General features: G+C 53.8%; 1 protein-coding gene across 1 annotated transcript; it reads right to left on the bottom strand.

Annotated features, from left to right (window-relative positions):
- Window positions 1-578: 578 nt before the first annotated feature.
- TRARG1 (trafficking regulator of GLUT4 (SLC2A4) 1) lies at window positions 579-19,588 on the bottom strand. The gene is made up of 4 exons (XM_066263121.1): window positions 19,516-19,588; window positions 18,284-18,762; window positions 5,661-5,793; window positions 579-3,561 (listed from the first exon to the last, which is right to left on the bottom strand). The coding sequence occupies exons 2-4, from the start codon at window positions 18,668-18,670 to the stop codon at window positions 3,548-3,550; spliced, it is 534 nt and encodes a 177-aa protein (XP_066119218.1). The 5' UTR covers window positions 18,671-18,762; window positions 19,516-19,588; the 3' UTR covers window positions 579-3,547.
- Window positions 19,589-19,738: the final 150 nt, after the last annotated feature.

Below are 19,738 nucleotides of genomic sequence, written 5' to 3'. Positions count from 1 at the left end.
TCAGACCTAGGGAGGGGGCCAATTCACCAGCTTCATTCAGTGTCTTCTGTATGCTGGGCATGGGGGGACCTGGGACCCGTCCTTGAACCTCCCTGAACCTCTCAGTTTACCAATTCAAATTTCTGGGATTACACTACACCCCCGTACTGCCTTGTGGATTTACCCAAGGATGTTACACACCCAGCATGCCCCAGGCTATCAGCAAGTACCGGGTCCTGCCTGCTTCTCTCCACTCCTGAGGTCTTTGCCTGTTGCAGAAAGAACCGCCCAGGGAAGATGGGGCCAGCCTTGCTCATCAGAGAGACTGAGGCTTAGAGAGGATCAATAACTTGCCCAGGACAACGCCTGGTGCTGGCCACGGTGCCTGGCTTCCCGGGGCTTGGTTCTCAGCCCCGACCCCAGGACTGAGAGGCTGTGTAAGCAATTGCCTGGAAACCCTTGACCCCAGCAACACAAACACACAGGCCTGCAGTGTGCAGGTACAGTCAGCTTTATTTCTTTCCATGCCGAGAAATACAGAGGAGTGAATTGCGGCTGTGGTACCGGCGGGGGGGGGGGGGGGGGGGAGGGGAGGGGTTTCTTGCTGTTCCCTATGGGACACGAGGAGAGCCTGGGTCAGTGCCCAGGGCCGGGACCACTGTGTTCATGCAGGCAGCAGCTGGACCCACAATGGAGCTGGGAGAGCAGGGCCACTGTTCCTTCCAGCTTTAGCGAGGCCTGGGGGTGCCAGGCTGCCTGTGTAGTGGGGGCCGTGGACGATCTTCCCTGCCAGTCTTATCACTGAAGGAGTTCCCATCTTTGGGCCCTGTGCTCCTCTCTGCCAGCCGGGCTGGTCTCTGGGAGCCCCTGCTCCTTCCAGACACCTTTCAAACCTCTGAGCTACACCCTTGGTATGACTAGAAAACTCTCAAGTTGTTCTTGCCTGATGGAAGAATGTTCCAGCTATGCCTGTTCCTACAGCTGTCCGCTGGTGGCTTGGCTCTTCCTCTGCTGTTCTGGGTTTTGAGAGTGAAGGAGTGTGTGTGTGCATGGGAGTGAGCACACAGCAGTGTCCACATGTGAGCGTGACTGCAGGGAGCGGCAGGTCTGAGTGTGTGGCCGCCCCTGTGCACATGTGCTGCACGTACGGTCCCACCGCTGCCATCGCCTCTGGTTCACTTCTCTCTTCTCCCGGAAATGCCAACACTGAGGACCCCTGGGCACGGCTGGGTGACCTGCTGCCCCTGACCAGTCCTTCCAGAGCTGGGGCCTGCGAGTGTCAGTTTCCATCGACCTCACGTCTCTCCTGGCCCCTCCCCTGTGAAAGTGACACAAATACTCAGGGTCACCCCCAGACTGCTGGGAAAACAAAAGTCCAAAGAGAGGCAGGAGTTTAGTCCCTGGTGGGGGACTGACTCAGGAAAGCCTGCCCCAGGCGGACCCCTGGGCCCTGCACCCATCCCTCCTGTTGGTCACTGAGGTTTGCACTTCACTCGGGATCCAGAGCCCTCCTGGAAAACAGAGCCTCTGTGCTGACAGACTCCCTCCCCAGGGCCTGGGGGTGGCGGGTTGGTGGAGAATAATAGCAGGGCCCCCGAGAGGAGGCGTGAGCATCCTGATCAGGCTCAGGGGAAACATTCTTGGCCACCCCGGGGCCAGTCTGGCTGTGACTAGGAACCTGCCTTCCCACTGAGCGCAGTGAGCCTGGCTGCTAGGCAGGGCGTCCCTGGGCGGGAAAGCCTGGAGCATCTCTCTTCAAGAGCCTGAGAGCCGACGCTAGTGGGAATGGTGGACGCAGGAGGGGCCCCTGTGGGGACAGCATACACCAGAGAGAATTTTGGGGAGAATCTGGAGCCAAAAGCCAGGCTGAGGGGACTTGCTCAGTCCCTTCAGGCATCCCATTAGGTCCTTAGACAGAGACCTTGGTGTCCAGCCCCTGTCTCTGGGCATGTAAATGTATTCCCAAACCCAAGACCACCCATTCTCCCACAGACTGGATCCTTCAGCCAAGCTCTTCCCTCAATCTTGGAATTCTCTAGACCAAGAAGCAATAAACCAGCCTTGGCTGGTGGCTCAGTGGATGGAGCGTTGGCCTGGTGTATGGATGTCCCAGGTTCAGTTCCCGGTCAGGGCACACAAGAGAAGCAACCATCTGCTTCCCTTCCCCTCCTTCTTCCTTTTCTCTCCATCTTCCCCTCCTGCAGCCAATGGCTTGATTGGTTCAAGCGTGGCCTCAGGTGCTGAGGATATCTTGTCAGAGCACGTCAGCCTCAGGTACTAGAAATAGCTTGGTACTCAAGCATCGGCCCTAGACAGAATTGTTGGGTGGATTCTGGTCAAGGCACATGCAGGAATCTGCCTCACTATCTCCCCTCCTCTCATCTAAAAAATAAAAAAAGAAGAAGCAATAAACCTTCATAAAAACTCTGGCCCACTTCCCTACAGGTAGCGCAAACACAGCTAACGACCTAGGAGCCCTTGGGAAGTCCCCTCACACGGGGGAGTTCCCAGAGCCTCCTCCAGGAAAAGCCTCTGCTGTTGTGGATGTCCAGGCCCACGGGGTGAATCCCGGAGCATCAGAGGAGGCTGGGCAGGGAGCCGGGAACCATGCTCCATCTAAGCCAGTCAGTATGGGGTCCAACTTTGTACCCTTGACCATGGGGGGCCATGGCAGGACCGAGCTCAGGCCCAGGGTCTTCACTAGCTGACAGGAGGGGTGTGGAGGTCAGGCCCTTGGAGTTCTTGGAGCCCCAGACTACAGCACAGGTAGGGAACAAAAAGTGGACTGGGTCATCCTGGGAGGCTCGCCAGGACCCTAGTCCTCGGCAGAGGTCCCCCTGAGGCTGGAAAGTTCAGGAAGAGGTCCGTGGGGCATGCTGTCTCTGCTCCTGTCTTCACCAACATTCCCATTGGTGCCCCCGCCGCACAATGGGGGATTTCAGTGAGGCTGCCGCGTCTTCCCAGGGCAGCTGCACGTCTGTGTGACGGAGGTTCCAGCGCCTGTGCTGAGTGTCAGCTCAGCCTCTGAGGTCAGGGCACAGGCTGCGATTTCAGCAGGCAGGGGGCAGAAGGCATGCAAACAGTCCTGTTTATCCCTCCTCAAGAAAAATACAAAGATAAAGGGAATTCCACATCTTTGTTCCTGGTCATGCAGCGCGTGTGCTGCTTCTCTCCCCACCATAGTTCATCAGTGTGCGGGGCTGGTTTCTTCTCCTTCTGGCAGGATATGCTGCTCAGTAGATGCCAGAAAATTGTGGGGATGAGAAGGAAGCCAGAACACTGCAATCAAAATGCCAGGCCGTGTTCATGGGATTAAATTGTATGATTCACTGGTTTCACAGTAAATGGAGCTTCTTCCTTCCTTTCTTTCTCTAGCTTTTCCCATCTGATGTGGACTGACAAAGAAGTGACCTCAGGGTTTCCCTCCGAGTTTGTGCTTTTGGAGCTTGGGGACAGGTGGGCCCCTAGCAGTCACTGTCCTGTCGTCCTCCATGGTATGTGGGATGTGTGGGTCGGGAGCACTCCAGTGGCCAGAGCCTGCCTCTGCCAGCACAGAGCCAGGTCACTCCTATTTCTTCTGAACTATTAACAAAAAAAAGAACAGTTATGGTCCTGGCAACGTAGTTCAGTGAATTAGAGCATTATCCCAATTCGCCAAGGTTGTGGGTTCAAAACAAGGCACATACAAGAATCAGTCAAGGAATGCATGAATAAGAAGTTGATGTTTCTTGCCCTGGCCGGTTGGCTCAGCGGTAGAGCATCAGCCTGGCGTGCGGGGGACCCGGGTTCGATTCCCGGCCAGGGCACATAGGAGAAGCGCCCATTTGCTTCTCCACCCCCGCCCCCCCCCCCTTCCTCTCTGTCTCTCTCTTCCCCTCCCGCAGCCAAGGCTCCATTGGAGCAAAGATGGCCTGGGCGCTGGGGATGGCTCCTTGGCCTCTGCCCCAGGCGCTAGAGTGGCTCTGGTCGCAGCAGAGCGATGCCCCGGAGGGGCAGAGCATCGCCCCCTGGTGGGCAGAGCGTCGCCCCTGGTGGACGTGCGGGGTGGATCCCGGTCGGGCGCATGCGGGAGTCTGTCTGACTGTCTCTCCCCATTTCCAGCTTCAGAAAAATAAAAAATAAAAAAAAAAGAAGTTGATGTTTCTTTCTCTCCCTCCCCTTTCTCCCTCAAATCAATTAAAGCAAAACAAACAAACAACACTAGTTATGACAGACCAGAGCTCAGAACATGGGACCTTCAGACCCCTGTTTGGAGGATTTGGGGTTTTGTTTCCTCGTTTTGACAACGGGGATTGGTGTGGTTTGGGACTCTGAGTGGAACAAGAGGACCGTGGCCTGGATGATTGGTTCAGAGCTGTGCATGTGACCCCTGAACATAGGGGTCTATGCTTTGATTCTTAGTGAAATCTAACCAATTCCCTTTGCCATTTTGAGTTCAGTAGGGTCACACACCATCGGAAGAGTCCTGGCTAAACTGACGAGAGGCAGCAGCACCAAGGAGACCGAGGCATCAGGGGGTGATATGGAGGCTAAGGCCCCAGGTGAGCGGACTCCTGCCTCTCACATACCTGTGTGTCTGTCAGACTCAGATCGTGGAACGCGCTTTAATCCAGGCAGACAGAAAGTGGAGGACGTGGGTTTTGAACCCAGGCAGGCTGATTACAATCCTACCCTATTCCCTCTCCGCAGTAGCCAAGGTTGCCCGTGACCCCAAGCTGAGTCCCAGACTTCCTGCCCCAAGTTGAAAGCTCCATAGTCTAGACCAGTGCCTCTCAAACTTTAGTGATTGGGCTGGGGATCTTAGAAAAATGCAGATTCTGATTCAGTGGGTCTGGCCTGGGGCCTGAGATTCTGCATTCCTGACAAGTCCCTGGGGTCAGCAGCCCCTGCCGCTGGTCTATGGAACGCATTTGCAAGAGCAAGGTTTTCAGGGGAAAGCTTAGGTTGGTCACTGCAAGTGTCAGGGACAGCTGGGGGCTTCCTCACGTGAGCATATGAGAGGAGACAGACCATGTTGACTTCATAGCCCAGAAACTCACGAAGCTGTGTGGGCCTTGTGAGCAGCTGGCAGTCGCCCTTGAAAATGGTTCCCCTGCTTGGATAGCTTCCTGGGGCCACCTCCGGGTGCTCACAAAAGTGTTGCCCCTGCCAACGATGGTGCACTTGTCAACTTACTGTCAAGAGCTGGCCTGTGACCGCTGGCTCTACTTTCTGACTTCCACTCTATGTACTGTTTAGTTCTCCCTGTCCTGGCTGTCTCAGCATCGACACTTATGTGGCAAGTCCACCGTTTACAAAGAAAGTCACATCCATTATCTCGGGTGATGCTCAAACAGTGTCTATGCTGGAGGCTTCCTCCTGCGGCTGCAGACATGAAAAACCCTAGGGTTCAACTAGGCAGACAGTAGCCCAGGACCCAGAGGCATGAGAGCCTTTGACTCCCAGGCCCACACTCTTTCTCCACCCTTTCCCTTTACTCCACTCTCCAGGCATGAGACAAGTCAGATGACCATCTGAACTCAGCTGGTCACTGCCGAGGACCGGGTTGCTTTTTGGGAGTGAGAGGATAGTCAGTGGCCCCCACAGGCTCTTTCCTTCCCCCACCGCCCCTGTCCCAGGGGGCCAGGCCACTGCCTTGGCTGTCCTCACACCAAGCACGCTGGCACGTGGCTGGGCCTCACCTGCATAGTTGACAGTCACGGTCACAATGATGATGATGATCCCCATGACGATGAAGGTGATGCTGAGCAGCCGGGCCAGGCGGCCCAGCCTCCGGGCCCCGTCCACGTCCCCCTGTTGCAAGCTACTTCGAGACTGCAGAGAGAAGGTGGCAGAGACCTCAGGAAGGCTGTCCTTGGCAGCCCCGTGGGGCCCCTGGCCTGGGCCACTGGCACCCCCCCCCTAAAACAGCGGTTCTCAGCAGCGGTTCTCAACCTGTGGGTCACGACCCCCGCCGGATGGCTTTAGGCGACCCCTGTGTTTTGGTCGTTCGACCCCCGCCGGGGTCACGACCCACAGGTTGGGAACTGCTGCCCTAAAAGGAAAGGAAGTGGGCTTCCCCTGGAGAAGTAGCCTGGATTCAAGGGGCGGGGACCCTAACCAAGCCTGTCCCTCACTGGCTGAGGACAACCGGAAGCAGAACCAAGCAATGCAGAACCATAGGATGATATTGGGGGGACCGAGGGCCTGAGAGGGTGGCCCGGGTCCAGGCTATGTTGAGCTGAGAGCACCTAAGTCAGGCCCCCCCCAGATGCCAGGCCTGGGCTCACTGCTGTGGCTGCACAGACCTGCTATGACAGTTAATTCCTCTGGCTTTTTCTATGGCCAGACAGGCCGGCCTCCTTTTCTGTGTGAGCCCCCTCTTGCCACAGAAGAAAAACAAATCCCTGGTCTTCCCTTCCCACCCAGGAACCACATCCTTGTCCAACCGAGCCCAGATCACACCAGGAAGGCAGGTGTCTTAGGTTTGAAACAGGAATGCTGGGCCTGGGGGAGCCACACACGGCTTCCCAGGAGCCCCAGGCGACAGTTCACTCCTTCTCAGTGAGCTTGGTTTTCTTGGCCCTGTTCAGTGTGATGAAACCGAGTGGGTGAGGGTGAGTGCAAGGACAGAGAGCATCCTGGGAGGTCCGGGGGTGGCTCGGCAGGGGGTGCGTCCCAGGCAGCTCCATGGTGGCCTCGTGCCCCTGCCAGCGATGGTGCACTTGTCAACTTGCTGTCAAGGGCTGGCCCGTGACCGCTGGCTCTAGAACTCCCGGATGCTTCTTGGGCTTCTAGAACAGGGGCAGGCAGGAGTCCACTACAGGTGTGACTGCCTCAGGCCACTTATTTGCTTATTTGAGACCCCTGAGTTCAGAATGAAAATGTAGTCAAGGGCCTTGATGATGATGACAGTGATAACTTATTAAGCCCTTATTTTGTCCCGGGCAGCTTGCTAAGAACTCTATCTAAGTTATCTCATTTAGCCCCAGATTCACCCTACGAGGCTGGCAGTGTTGCCCACTTTTCTTTTCTTTTTTTTCCCACTGTTTGAACTTTATTATGAACATGTCTAAAACAAAATACATGGGAGAGCAAGCTGTGTGATTCAGTTAAGTCAGCATCAGGGTTGCCCACTTTGGAAGAAGCGGAAGCTCAGAGAAGCGGCCCTCTCCAACTCTGCTCTCATCATGCAGGCAGCGCCCTCCCAGGCTCTGTCCTCTTCACGTCTCAGAAGTCTCACCAGTCCCACCCTCCCCTCCCCCCATGGTTTCCTGTTTCAAGCTCCTCAAGGCCCACCCCACTCTCCTGGCACAGAGTCACTCAGACTCATGCTACCCCAGACCATAGCTTCTGACTTCCCAGATCGACTCCTGAATTTACCCTCCTTCCACTTGCCTAAACCCAAGTTATTGGCAACAAGGTGGAGTCCTTCTGCTCTGGTCACAAGTCTCCTCCCGTCCTATTAATCAGTTTCTGTTCCTAGTCAATTCCTGCAACTCCCCTCTCTAGGTCCTTTGCACCTAGTTCCAGGGGCCACTTCTCACTCATACCACAACAACAGCCTCCTCAAGCTTCCCCAGCCCTGAAGCTCTCTTCTTCTCCATTCTATTCCCCAAACCACAATTTCACTCGGCAGATATTCCAGCCAAGCACTGTGCTAGGACCCCGGGTGCAGCAGTGCAAGAGAGTTCCACTTCCTGACGGACAGACACTACTGCCTGGTGGGGAGGCTGACCTCCACTGTGATCACGTGAATAGAGGTAAAACTGCAATTGTGGGTAGTGTTACAAAAGAGAGGTGCCTGATTCTATGAGACCTTATAAAAGGGGAGAGTCAGAGAAGACTTCCTGGAGGAAAGACATTTGGATTGAGATGTGAAGAATGAGAAGAATTAGACATTTCAAAAGGAAGAAGAGTATTCTAGGCAGAGAGAACAGCATGTGCAAAGACCCTGAGGGAGACCCTGCGTAGTAAATATGTAGATGTTCAGTATGCCATTATCTGAAGGAAGCAGAAGGGACAAGATAAAGGCCAGTGTGGATGGCCCATCTGAGTGAACAAGAGGAGGTGGGTGGGGCCAGGCCAGGCAAGGCCCTGCCCACACAGGAAGGGGTTGGTTCTTACCCCAAAAGCAGTGGGAGCCAGTGAAGATGTAAGGCAAAGGTAGAGGAATGGTTTCCAAAAGAGCCCTCTGGTCAAATGGGATCAGAGAGGAGGTTGGGATTCAGGAGCTGATGCAAAAGCTCAGCAAGATGGTGGTGGCTGAGTTCATCACTTCCTCCCTGCCCCCCCCTCCCCCCCCCCCCCCCGCTATCCACCGGCCAAAGACCAAACTGAGGTTAGCTGTGTATTTTCTGATTTCTGATTTCTTTCTTTTTCTTAAGTCAGAATTGGGGAGGCAGAGAGAAAGACTCCTGCATGCGCCCGACCAGGATCCACCTGGCAAGCTCACTAAGGGGTGATGCTCTGTCCATCTGGGGCCGTTGCTCTGTTGCAACCAGAGCGATTTTAGCACCTAAGGCAGAGGTCACAGAGCCATCCTCAGTGCCCAGGCCAACTTGCTCCAGTGGAGCCTTGGCTGTGGGAGAAGAAGAGAAAGAGAAAAAGAGAAGAGAGAGGGGGAAGGGTGGAGAAGCAGATGGTTGCTTCTCCTGTGCGCCCTGTTCGGAAATTGAACCTGTGCCATCCTCACACCAGGCCAATGCTCTACCACTGAGCCAACTGACCAGGACCTGCATTTTCTGGTTTTATTCTCTCCTCTTCTCTTCCACAACCTCTGGGCTAAGCCAATCTGAGCCACTCAGGGTATGAGCACTAACTTCCACCTGCTTTTGCTCATGCTGTTTCTCCAGCCTCTATTCTTGCTCCTCCACACCACACATGTCTACCTCCTCTCCATCTTTCAAGGGCTTGCTCCAATGCCACCCCCTCTGTGAAGCCCACTGAGATTGCCCCACCTTCACTAGAATAATAATTATCCCTAACATTATTTGAAAATTAACCATGTGTCAGGAACTATATTAAATAGAGCATTTCATCCTCCTAACACCCTGTGAGTTAGGGAGTAGGCCATTTACAGAGGAGGAACTGGGGCTGGAGCACACAGGCACCCTGAGAGAAGCAACCGGAGAAGTGGGAAAAGGCCAGATCAAGAAGGGTCCTGGCTCTCATGAAGCAGAACCAGATTTGCATGGGGGAGTGTACAACTGGGTGAGACAAATAGAGAGTTTCTTCAAGACAGGGAGGAAAAATGATCCACTGAAGAGGGAGAGAGTGGAAAGAGCAAGGAGTGATTAGCACCCCGGGGTCCAGGGCAGCAGGTCTGGACTGGAGCACAGGGGTGAACTCTGGACAGCGGAGAAGAGCACTCTGTCTGGAGAGCGGGTGAATGTGAGTGCAGTGATCTCACACCGGGACAGGTCTGCAGGGGTCTGGGCAGCAAGAGGTCAGTATTCATAACTGGACCTCAGGGTTATCGGTGACAATGGGGCCATGTCATCTAGTGAGAGATGAAAGAGAAGGTGTGTCTGGCAGGGAGTAGGGCACGGGCAGCAGCATATCCTGAGACTGACCAGCCCACCTGGCTGTGGCAGGACCCAGCCAGTAGCAGGTGTAGCCTCCAGCGCCCCGGAAGGCAGTCTGTAAGAGCACAGGTTCTGAAGCAAGACCTCCTAGATACCTGTCCCGGCGTCATTATCTACGACCTACTACCTCTGTGGTGCTGGACCAGTGGCTTACCTTTACTGTGCTTCAGGGAAAACTGGCAACTGCCTCATTGGCTGGTTGTAGGGATTAAATGAGATAATACCAATACAAGGGAGGGGAGCTCAGCATGGCAACAGCAAGAGCTCAGTGAATATGTGTGTTATCAGGAGGTTCCCTGCCCTCCACTGAGTCTGAGAGGGAAAAAGAATCATAACCCGTCAGCCCTGGCAAAGGAGGGCAAACCTGCTCCAGAAGGAAAGTCTGTCGGGTGGGTCTTGGCGAAACTACTACTAACACCCCTCTCCTTTCATAAATGCCCCAGTTTGGATGTTAATTACAGGCTCATTGTATGTCCAGGAACTTATCACTCCCTTTTACTCTCTTTCTTTCTTCCTCTTGCTCACCCACCACCCCCAGCTGGATTGTGATGGCAGTGGGACGGGGCAGCAGGGGCGGGGGGCATGGAAAGCCCCTCCTGCCATTCGTCTCCCCCAGGGAAACAGCACTTTCTCCATCCTCATCTCTGATGCCCTGGCAGGATGCACCATGACTAGCAAAGCCTCACTGCAGAGCTATTTTCTACAGCTCCGATTTCCAGGGGAGAATCTTAGCATCTCCCTTCCTGCACTCTCCCTCTGTCTCTTCCACCTCAAACACAATCAAGTAAGAATTCCTGACCTTCTTGATGTCCCTCATGTCTGTTCCTACCTCTCCAGTCCCAGTTCCACCACCCTGGCCCACTCCTTGTACATATTTCATGTGGAGATAGCGCTGGCCTCCTCCTCACTGGTCTCTCAGCCCCACCCTTGCCCCATTCAACTTTTTTTTTTTTTTTTTTTTTTACAGAGACAGAGAGAGGGACAGACAGACAGGAACGGAGAGAGATGAGAAGCATCAATCATCAGATTTTTGTTGCAACACCTTAGTTGTTCATTGATTGCTTTCTCATATGTGCCTTGACTGGGGCGCTACAGCAGACCAAGTAACCCCTTGCTCAAGCCAGTGACCTTGGGTCCAAGCTGGTGAGCTTTGCTCAAACCAGATGAGCCCACGCTCAAGCTGGCGACCTCGGGGTCTCAAACCTGGGTCCTCTGCATCCCAGTCCGACGCTCCACAGCGCCACTGCCTGGTCAGGCCATCCAACCTTTTCTAAACAGCCAAGGTGAGGTCTTTGAAATACAAGCCTGGTCACATGACTTCCCATAAAATGCCCCTGTGTCTTTGCAATTGCCATCTCTGCTGTAGTGCCTTTTCTCATTACCATACCTTGACCTCTCTTCCTCATCCTTCAAGAGCCAACCCCAGTAAAACTTCCCTCATCTCCCACAAGCAATTAACTCTTAGGTTGCATTTCTTTAACCTGCCAGTAAGTCTTGTTTCAGGGCTCGCAGCAGATGACCAACCGCAAAGGAATATCTGCTGTCACAAGCCGCGAAGTCCTAGATGATTGAAAACCCCACAGCCCTTCCTACTCCCCCTCCCCTAACCTATAAAAAAGCACGGTCCTGTCTGTGCCTGGCGAGACTCTCCCTTACGAGTCAGCCTGGCAGGGTTCCTTTCTTTCTTTCAATAAAGCCTGTTACACTGATCTTTTCGGACTCTGATGGATTCTAACATTAACCAGCCCCTCCTCGGGGCTCCCATAGCATCTTGCACCATTCTCTTTTTCTCTCTTACCACCTCATGTCAATATTTCTGGTGGCTGTGTCAATTTCTTTCTTTAGACTGTAAGCTCCTTGAAGGCAGGGGACCATGCATCCTCAATCTTGTTATCCTTCCTATGTAGCCTAGGGAAAGATGGTAGTAGGCATTCAGCAGACATTTGAGGGAATAAAGAATAAAAGACCAGAGAAGAAGAATGAGAAGAGAGTCTGTTTTTAACTACTGAACTTAGCCAGTGAAATGCCCTAACTTAATAGAAGATTCCTGAAAGAAATAAGGGCCATAGGTCCCACAAGAAAGATGTCTGGCATCTGGACTTGGGCCCCTCCATGAGCCCATGCCACCTCCAGCTCTCTGCATGACCAGCCCAGGTCCCTAAACTCAAGACTTCAACACCAAGGCAACATTGGGAGGAAAAGGGGCAACCTACAGAAAGGCTTCAGAGAGTTCTATAGGAAGTTCAGCTTTAGAGATTCTGGGGCTACCTTGAGTCATGACCAAGGGACTCACTCTCAGCTGTAAGCCTGGCACGCAGGGGGAGGGCAGCAGGGTTGGCAATGAGTCCTACCCCCGCTTTCGAGAGAAATAGCTGTGAGCACAGCATTGACATAAGGCCCTGGTCGGCAAACTGCGGCTCGGCTCGCGAGCCACATGCGCCTCTTTGGCCCCTTGAGTGTGGCTCTTCCACAAAATACCACGTGAGGGCGCTACCTCGATAAGGAATGTACCTACCTATATAGTTTAAGTTTAAAACATTTGGCTCTCAAAAGAAATTCCAGTCGTTGTACTGCTGATATTTGACCCTGTTGACTAATGAGTTTGCCGACCACTGCCTGGGGCCGTGGGCAGAGGAACCCACGTGGCTGCTTGGGAATGAAAATGGAAAAGGGGGCAACAGGGAGAACTGTTTTCAGTCCCGCTAAGCCCAGTCGCTCTTCCTTATCCACAGCGCCATCAGTCCTTGCTTCCCAGTCACGCATGTCCCTTTGAGCCTGAGAGACGCCATTGAAGGAGCGACACTGGGAATGGCCGGAGGGATCAGGGCAGGCCTGATACTGGCTGCTTTGTTGTGTCAGACACTTTATCCACACCATCCAGTGTAAGCCTCACAACTATTCCGGAAGTCTTAGTTTTCTGATCTGTAAAATGGAGGGCTACCTCTAAGAGTAGAACCTTACTTTTATTTAAAATTATTTCAAATTTATTCATTTGAGAGAGAAAGAAAAACATCAATTTGTTGTTCCACTTACTGATACATTCATTGGTTAATTTTTGTATGTGTCCTGACTGGGGATTGAACCCACAACCTCAGTGTATTGGAACAAAGTTCTAACCAACTGAGCTACTGGGCCAGGGCGAACCCTACTTTTAGATATGGAAGTTCCTCCCCACTAGCTGGCACTCATTTCTGAAACCTTCCCCCTGTCCATTAATCACCGTGAAGCTCTGTTCCTGGCTTTGGGGGTGGAAGAAAACCCTTCGTTTCTTTTCATGAGTAAGTCCCAGCTGCTCACCCATCCCCACTTAGGGGCCTCATTTTCTCCTTGTACAGAATGGCTTAAGTCAAAGGCACAATAACAATCACAGTAATGATTGTAATGACTGAATTCATAGATCATCTGTGATGGTAATGGCTGTGGGAATGGTGAGTGATAAAATGAATTCAAGTTAATAAAGCAGGGAGGAAAGACATTGAAGGAAGTCTGAGAGAAGGTGGGGAGGATGTCGAAGAGAGCACCAGAGGCTGAAACCAGCCAGAGGAACATGGCAACAGAACTCAGGAAAGAGCTTCCTCTGCCCAGGGGGCTCAGGCCAAGCCCATCAGATTTGAGAACTGACAAGATGTGCCAGGGCTGATCAACTATTAGTCCTTCCACGAAGATCAACCCTCTCCCAGCAGGACAAAGCAAAGAGATATGCTTCCCCATACCCCCTTCAAAACCCTCTCTGTGCAACAATGCAATTGTTTCTGGAATGCCCAGAATACAAGTTAACCCTTCAGTTGGTGAAGAGCGGGGAAGAATGGTAGGGGGGGGGGTCCAGGGGTGGAGTCAAGGTGCTGCAGTGGTGGATGGGGGGAACTGGAAATGCTTAGGGGCTTGAGAGAGCAGCTATTTACTCATTCATTCAGAAGTTTGTCAATATTTTAGGCCAACTGACCAGCTGCCCATAAGCCCTGGTTGGGACTTGGCACTCTTGTTGAGTGAATGGATGAATACATAAATGAATGAAAGTGAGCCTGTGACATATCAGTTCAATAAAGAGGTTATCACCTGACCAGGCAGTGGTACAGTAGATAGAGTCAGACTGGGATGTGGAGGAGCCAGGTTCAAAACCCTGAGGTCGCTGGCTTGAGCATGGGCTTATCCGGCTTGAGTGCGGGTTTACCAGCTTGAGTGCAGGGTTGCTGGCTTGAGCGTGGGATCATAGACATGACCCCATGGTTGCTGGCTTGAGCCCAAAGTCGCTGGCTTGAGCCCAAAGTCACTGGTTTGAGCAAAGAGTCACTCACTCTGCTGCAGCCCCCCAGCCAAGGCACATATGAGAAAGCAATAAATGAACAACTAAGGAGACTAAGGAGCTGCAACGAAGAACTGATGCTTCTCATCTCTCTTCCTTTCTGTCTGTCTGTCCCTATCTGTCCCTCACTCTCTGTCTCTGTCGCAAAAATAAATAAATAAATAAAAATAAAGAGGATATCAAAGATGCCTAGAAATGGAGGTGTTGAGACCACTCTGGATCTCTGCAATGCTCGCACATGCTGCAGGAACAACCTACAGAGAAGAGACTGCTCAGAGGCTTCCACGAAACCACAGACAGGGTTACCTGCCACCCCGGGAGGTGTAATGAGGATGAAACGTCATTATCCCAAAATGGGTTACAGTCAGAATTGCCTGTCTACTGGGGACCTGCCCTTCCCAGGGACATTGCGCCATTTCATTTAGTGTTGATAGCAGCAACCATTTCCATTCACCATGTGCCCGGCTCTGTGCTAGGTGCTTTCACAAGTATTAACGCGTTTCATCTTCCCGATAACCTGTGAGGTGGGTGGTTTTATTATTCCTGTTCTATAGATGAGGAAACTGAAGCTAAGGAAGGAGGCTGAGTGATTTGGACATGGTCATGCGGGGCTTATAAGGCACAGAGCTGGGACACTCACCCAGGTCTATTGGATGCTTATGTTATCACTCTTGTCAAGTGAAGGCCCCCTGCCTGAGGCCCAGCTCCCCTTCCAGGAGACCTTGATGGCACTGAGGGACGTGGCCACTTCTCAGCCTGACCCAGTGTTAGAATGGATGAAGCCAGCTTTGCTCTGGCCACCCCAGGAGGCTCACGGGAGGCTGCTGTTCTGAGCGCGTCTGAGTATGGACAACTCAGGTAGAACCCCGGGTCCACCAGCCCGCTGGGAAGGATGTTGCTGGTCCACTTGTCTACTGTGATGGAGATGGAGGCAGGGAGGAGAACAGTGTGGGAGGGGGAGAGAGGGAAGGAAGGGGGATTCTTCCCTCCCTGCACAAATTCCCGAAAGGTTTGGCCTTCCTGGGAGGGACACACCATCCTTGTGCCCAGAGGTAGATGCAGGAGAGAACCCTGGATTCAGCATCTCGTTGGTGGGCCTCTCACCGGTCGTGTGACTGTGCCCACGGTACTGCTCTGTACATCTCAGTTGCCTCATTTGTTAAGTGGGAACACTTAGCCAGACTGTCACCTCGTAATAGGACATGCTCTGCAGACAGTAAGCTTCAGAAAAGCTGTCAGGGCTGTGGGTCCCCTTCCACCCTGGATCAGAGGCTTGGCCCATCACTTGATAACCAGTGGGGGGACTTCAGACACGGAGTTCTGAAGTCTGTCCCCAGGACCTGGTGACATCGGCACAGGAAAATGAGTCCCTTTCCACTCTCTCTGGCCCTCATTGTTTGGGTGGGACCGAGTGTTTCAGCCCTACATGAATAACTGACCCCCTCCCTCCCTGGAAAGTGGGAGTTCCCTATAACTAGACTGGCTCCCAGAAGGGGGAAGACAACTGTGGGCACCCCCAATAATAGAGCCACTAGGATAAAACTTAAATTCCTAGAGCAGGTCCTTGCTCACCGCCCTTCACAACCACACTCTCGCCTCCTTCTCCTGCCAGACAGACCATGTCTTATCCAGCTACTTCCCAAGTGCCTTACATGGTGCCTGGTTCAGAAAAGACGCCTTCATTCATGGGGCCCTGGTTGCTCCCTACCACTGAGTTCCTCTCAAACAAGCAACCTGCCATTCAAGTGAATTTCGACTGAATGAATGACCTGTGCTATTGCTTCTAGAAAGTGCCTCCCTGCTCCTCGCCATGGCCCAGGCCTCTCCATCTCTCGCCCACACTCTTGCAAAGTTCCCCTCTCCTGAATGTCAGGCTCAGGGGAGCCCCTTTGGTCCCTTCTTTCACCCTACACAAGACAAATTCACCAAAACAGAAACCTGACCACACCCTCTCCGCTTCAAACCCAAAGATGTAGGTGCGACAGCATGGGTGAGGCTTGAAAACATGATGCCAAGTGGATGAAGCCAGTCCCGAGGGACCACGTATTGTATGATTCCATTTGTGTGAAGTGTCCAGAAGCGGCAAATCCCTAGACACAGAAATATTAGTGGTCACTTAGGCTCAGGAGGGATGGGGGGCGGTGATAGAAAAAAGCTATGGATCTTTTTTTAGAGATGAGGAAAATGTTCTAAATTCCAGTGTGCTCATGGTTACACTTAACTGTGACTATACTAAAAATTATTGAATCATGCACTTTAGATAGGAGAATGGTATGATATGTAAATTATATTTCAAAGCTCTAAAAAACCCCATAAGAAACCTGTGATGGTCCTCCCCCCCTCACCAGGGAGATACTCAGCTGCCACAGAACTACTGTTACTATATAGTAGCACTTAACTCTGTGCTGGGTGTTGTTCTTTTTTTTATTCATTTTTAGAGAGGAGAGAGACAGAGAGGGAGAGAGAGGAGAGAGAGGGACAGAGAGAGAGAAGGGAGGAGGAGCTGGAAGCATCAACTCTCATATGTGCCTTGACCAGGCAAGCCCAGGGTTTTGAACCGGCCACCTCAGCATTTCCAGGTCGACGCTTTAGCCACTGCGCCACCACAGGTCAGGCCTGGGTGTTGTTCTTAAGCACTTTGTATGGCTTGTCACATTCCACCCTCCCACAGCTCTATAATGTAGGCTTTATGATGACAACCCATTTTTGCGGACAGTAATACTGAGTAGAAGAGAGGTTTGAGCGGCTTGTCTGAGGCCACACAATTCCTTGTGGTTCTGTCAAGCCTGAACACTTCTTGCAATGTGTGTTGTAATGATCTGTTAACAAGGTTCTCCCCACTCTGCTGGAGGCTCCTCCAACCAGCCACAGCGGCTGGTTAGGCACCCTCCCCGCTGCCCCTGGCCCAGGGAGGATCTCATAGTACTCAAGAACCTGGGAAGGACAGAGAAATGCATATGAGGGCAGGCTCACTGCTTTCAGTCTTGGGCCCAGGTTTCCTTTGACAAAGGCAGCTCTACCTAGTCTGCACCCTGCCACTCCCACCAAGAAATGATTCTAGCGACTGTTTTCTCCTGGGCTCTTGTGTGGTTCTTCTCCCTCAAACCTGTCTTCCCTCCTGGGGCTTCTCCCTGTAACCAAGAGGTTAGCCCTCCCTGCCCAGAGGCACTGGCTGCGCCCTGGGGCCTGGCCCTGCCCCAAGCTGTCCCAGGCACTGGACCGCTCCTCACAGACCCCACCCTGGGTCCTGCCCAGCCCTGTCTCTTGTGCCCATGCCAAGTCGGTCTGACTTAGGAATACTGCCAGTGTCCCCTGACATCCTGGTAGAGGGCGCTGGGTTTGATGGGGGCTGGGGAGGGAAGGCTTCCCCAGCTGGAGCCTGGGTGGCAATAGTGGAGAGAGAAGTGTGAGGAAAGAGGCACTTTCCCAGAGGACAGCCGGGAGCAGCGGAGTGAGCACAGCGCTGGGGGGCTTGCTGACAGATGACTCAGCAGTGGCGAGGCCCCAGAGAGAAGCAGACAGTCCCCTCACCCAGTCCTCTGGCTGCAGCAGCTCGGGGCTAGCAGATCACTGCCCCCTGCCTCTAACTTCATTCAGGAAGTCCCTGCCTGCCCAGTCCGTCCCTCCCTCTCCTTCCTAGACCTCAAAGGTCACATCTACCGACATTTTCTGTGGTTCCTCTGTAAATAACTCTATCCGAATGGCTTGGTTTAGGGACAATCTAATTTACTCAAAACTCTACAGCGCAAGTGTGTGAGAAGCAGACAAGCCCACGTGCCGTCCTTGGCAGTCTAGCCGTGCCCTCGGCCACATTTTTCACCCGTGGCCCAGACCTCCCCTTCCCTGAGGACAGATGCTGAAATCAGTGCAACCCCATGGCCCAGGGGGCCCCGGCAAGAACTGTACCCCAGAGGAGCAGCCCGGTGGAGCGTGGCGAGGAAGCCACTGCCAGCTCTTGGAAACCAGAGCTGGCAAAGGTTCTAAGAACACCCAGGTGGCCAGGGGTGAGGTGTGGAGGAGGCTGTGGGGGGGGCTGGCCCCCCTCCTGAGAACATAGGCCCTGGGACTTCATGCTGGCAGCAACCTCGGCTGCCAATACAGTCCTGCTCAGGAACAACGCCTCCGGACAGCCCTCCCACCACAAAGATAAGACCGCTAACTTGGCTGGCGTGGTATAGTGCAGAATTTAGCTCCAGGTGGCTCCCTGGGGCCCCCTCCCCAGCAGGGTTATGTGCAAAGTCAAGCTATGATGCTCAGGTGCAGAGATGAAAAGGGACAGCAAACAAAAGCTCTCCTGACCACTGGACCCATCTCCAAAGGGCGTCTCTCCCCAAACCCCTAGCATCCAGCTCTCCTTTCTCTGCACCCATGCCAGGGAGCATGCCTGCCGCCCCCTGGGCCCAGCCCCGGCCCTGGAGCCGAGAGAAGCACTTACCATGATGGAAAAGATGAGGGGGATGAGGTTGAGGGGCCAAACGGGGCATAAGCAGGAGGCGATGGCAAGGATGAGGTAATCTCTGGGGACTTCTCGGTCCTGGGCATAGGAGGTGGTGGCAACGGAGGATGCCCGCCTTGAGCTGACATGAGAGGGCGACCGGGGGAGTGAAGCCTCCCGGTGCCCCTCGGGCACCGCCTTGAAGGGCAGGCCGTGGCCATTCTTCTCCAGATCCAGAGCCCCTGAAAGGGACTTGGACAGCTTCAGGGGCTTGTCATCCTTGTCTTCCACCTTGGTGAGAAGCATTTCCATCTCCGGCAGGTCCAGGGGTGAAGCGGTGCCCGGCTCCCGCGCCGGGGGGAACAGAGGCTGCACAGGGTTGGCCATGTTGGCTTGGGCCTTGGGCTGCTTCAGTTCCAGGGCTTGATAAGGGGGTTCCAGAGGACCTCAGCGCACCATGCCTCAACCCAGACCGGGGCCTATGGGTCAGGGAAAGAAGTGTCACCAAGGAGCAAGGACAAGCTGTGGGTGAGAAGGGTCGACTTTTCCAGACCCACAGGGTTCAGAGTCTGGGTCCTGCCTGCTGCCTGGCGGAGCTCCTGGGAGCTGGAGACTTCAGTTCCGTTCAAGTTTGAGGCCAACTTTACTGGTGCTGCTGTCAGCACAGAAGGGCGGGGAAGCAACAGAAAGCCGCTCCGGAGCGGAGAGAAGACGCTCCTCTCCAGAGGGAGGCTGAGGCTGTCAGGGCGTGTGTGTGTGTGTGTGTGTGTGTGTGTGTGTGTGTGTGTGTGTGTGTACATCACACAGCCTCGCTCCCTCCCTGCCTCCTCAGATGCTTTTCCTTTTCAATTCCCCTCTCCCCAGAGAACACCCAGCAGCATTCTGCCTCTGCCCCAGCCCAGCCCCACTCTGCCAGCCTGGCCCAGCCCAGAGGGACGTGGGCTGGCCTCTGCGCTCTTCCATGGCAGCCACAGGACGGCTCCTCTGGGCTGTGGTCTCTGGATGGGGAAAAAGACAAAGTGGGTCATGAGGGAGCCTGATCCTCTGCCTTTCTTCTCTGGGAGCGAGGTGCTGCTTCCTCCTTCCTGTGGGGAAACACTGGACCCAGAGCCTGTCGCATCCCACCCCAACCATGACCTCCAACTCCTGGAGGCATTGAGGACAGAACCTGGCTCCTGGCTCCTGGAGCGAAGTGGAGATTGAGCACCAGTGTGGCCCCTGCTGAATCTCACCTGGACCAACGGGGCCCTCTGCGTGGGTTTCTGAGCAGCTCATCAGATGTGAGGCAGAGAGGATCTTAGGGCGTAGTGTTGGCCTCATCTCGTGCCCATCAGAGCTTTTCTGAGGTGCTAAAGAGCAGGCAGCGGACCTCCTGTTATGGGCTCCTGGGGCCACGTGAGGACTTGGAAGGGCCAGTTTCTGGCTGCTTGTCTGCTCCAATTCTTGCTGTCTTTG

Source organism: Saccopteryx bilineata, chromosome 2 (assembly GCF_036850765.1).
Source record: "Saccopteryx bilineata isolate mSacBil1 chromosome 2, mSacBil1_pri_phased_curated, whole genome shotgun sequence".
NCBI lineage: Eukaryota > Metazoa > Chordata > Mammalia > Chiroptera > Emballonuridae > Saccopteryx > Saccopteryx bilineata.
Note: the sequence above shows the minus strand (reverse complement) of the source record. Positions and strands in the feature narration are given on the sequence as shown.

Coding starts and splice junctions, on each gene's coding strand:
- TRARG1 (XM_066263121.1), bottom strand. CDS start 18,670: ATGGCCAACCCTGTGCAGCCTCTGTTCCCCCCGGCGCGGGAGCCGGGC. Junction 5,794..18,283: donor CCCTCATCTTTTCCATCATG/GTAAGTGCTTCT, acceptor TTCTCTCTGCAG/TCTCGAAGTAGCTTGCAACA.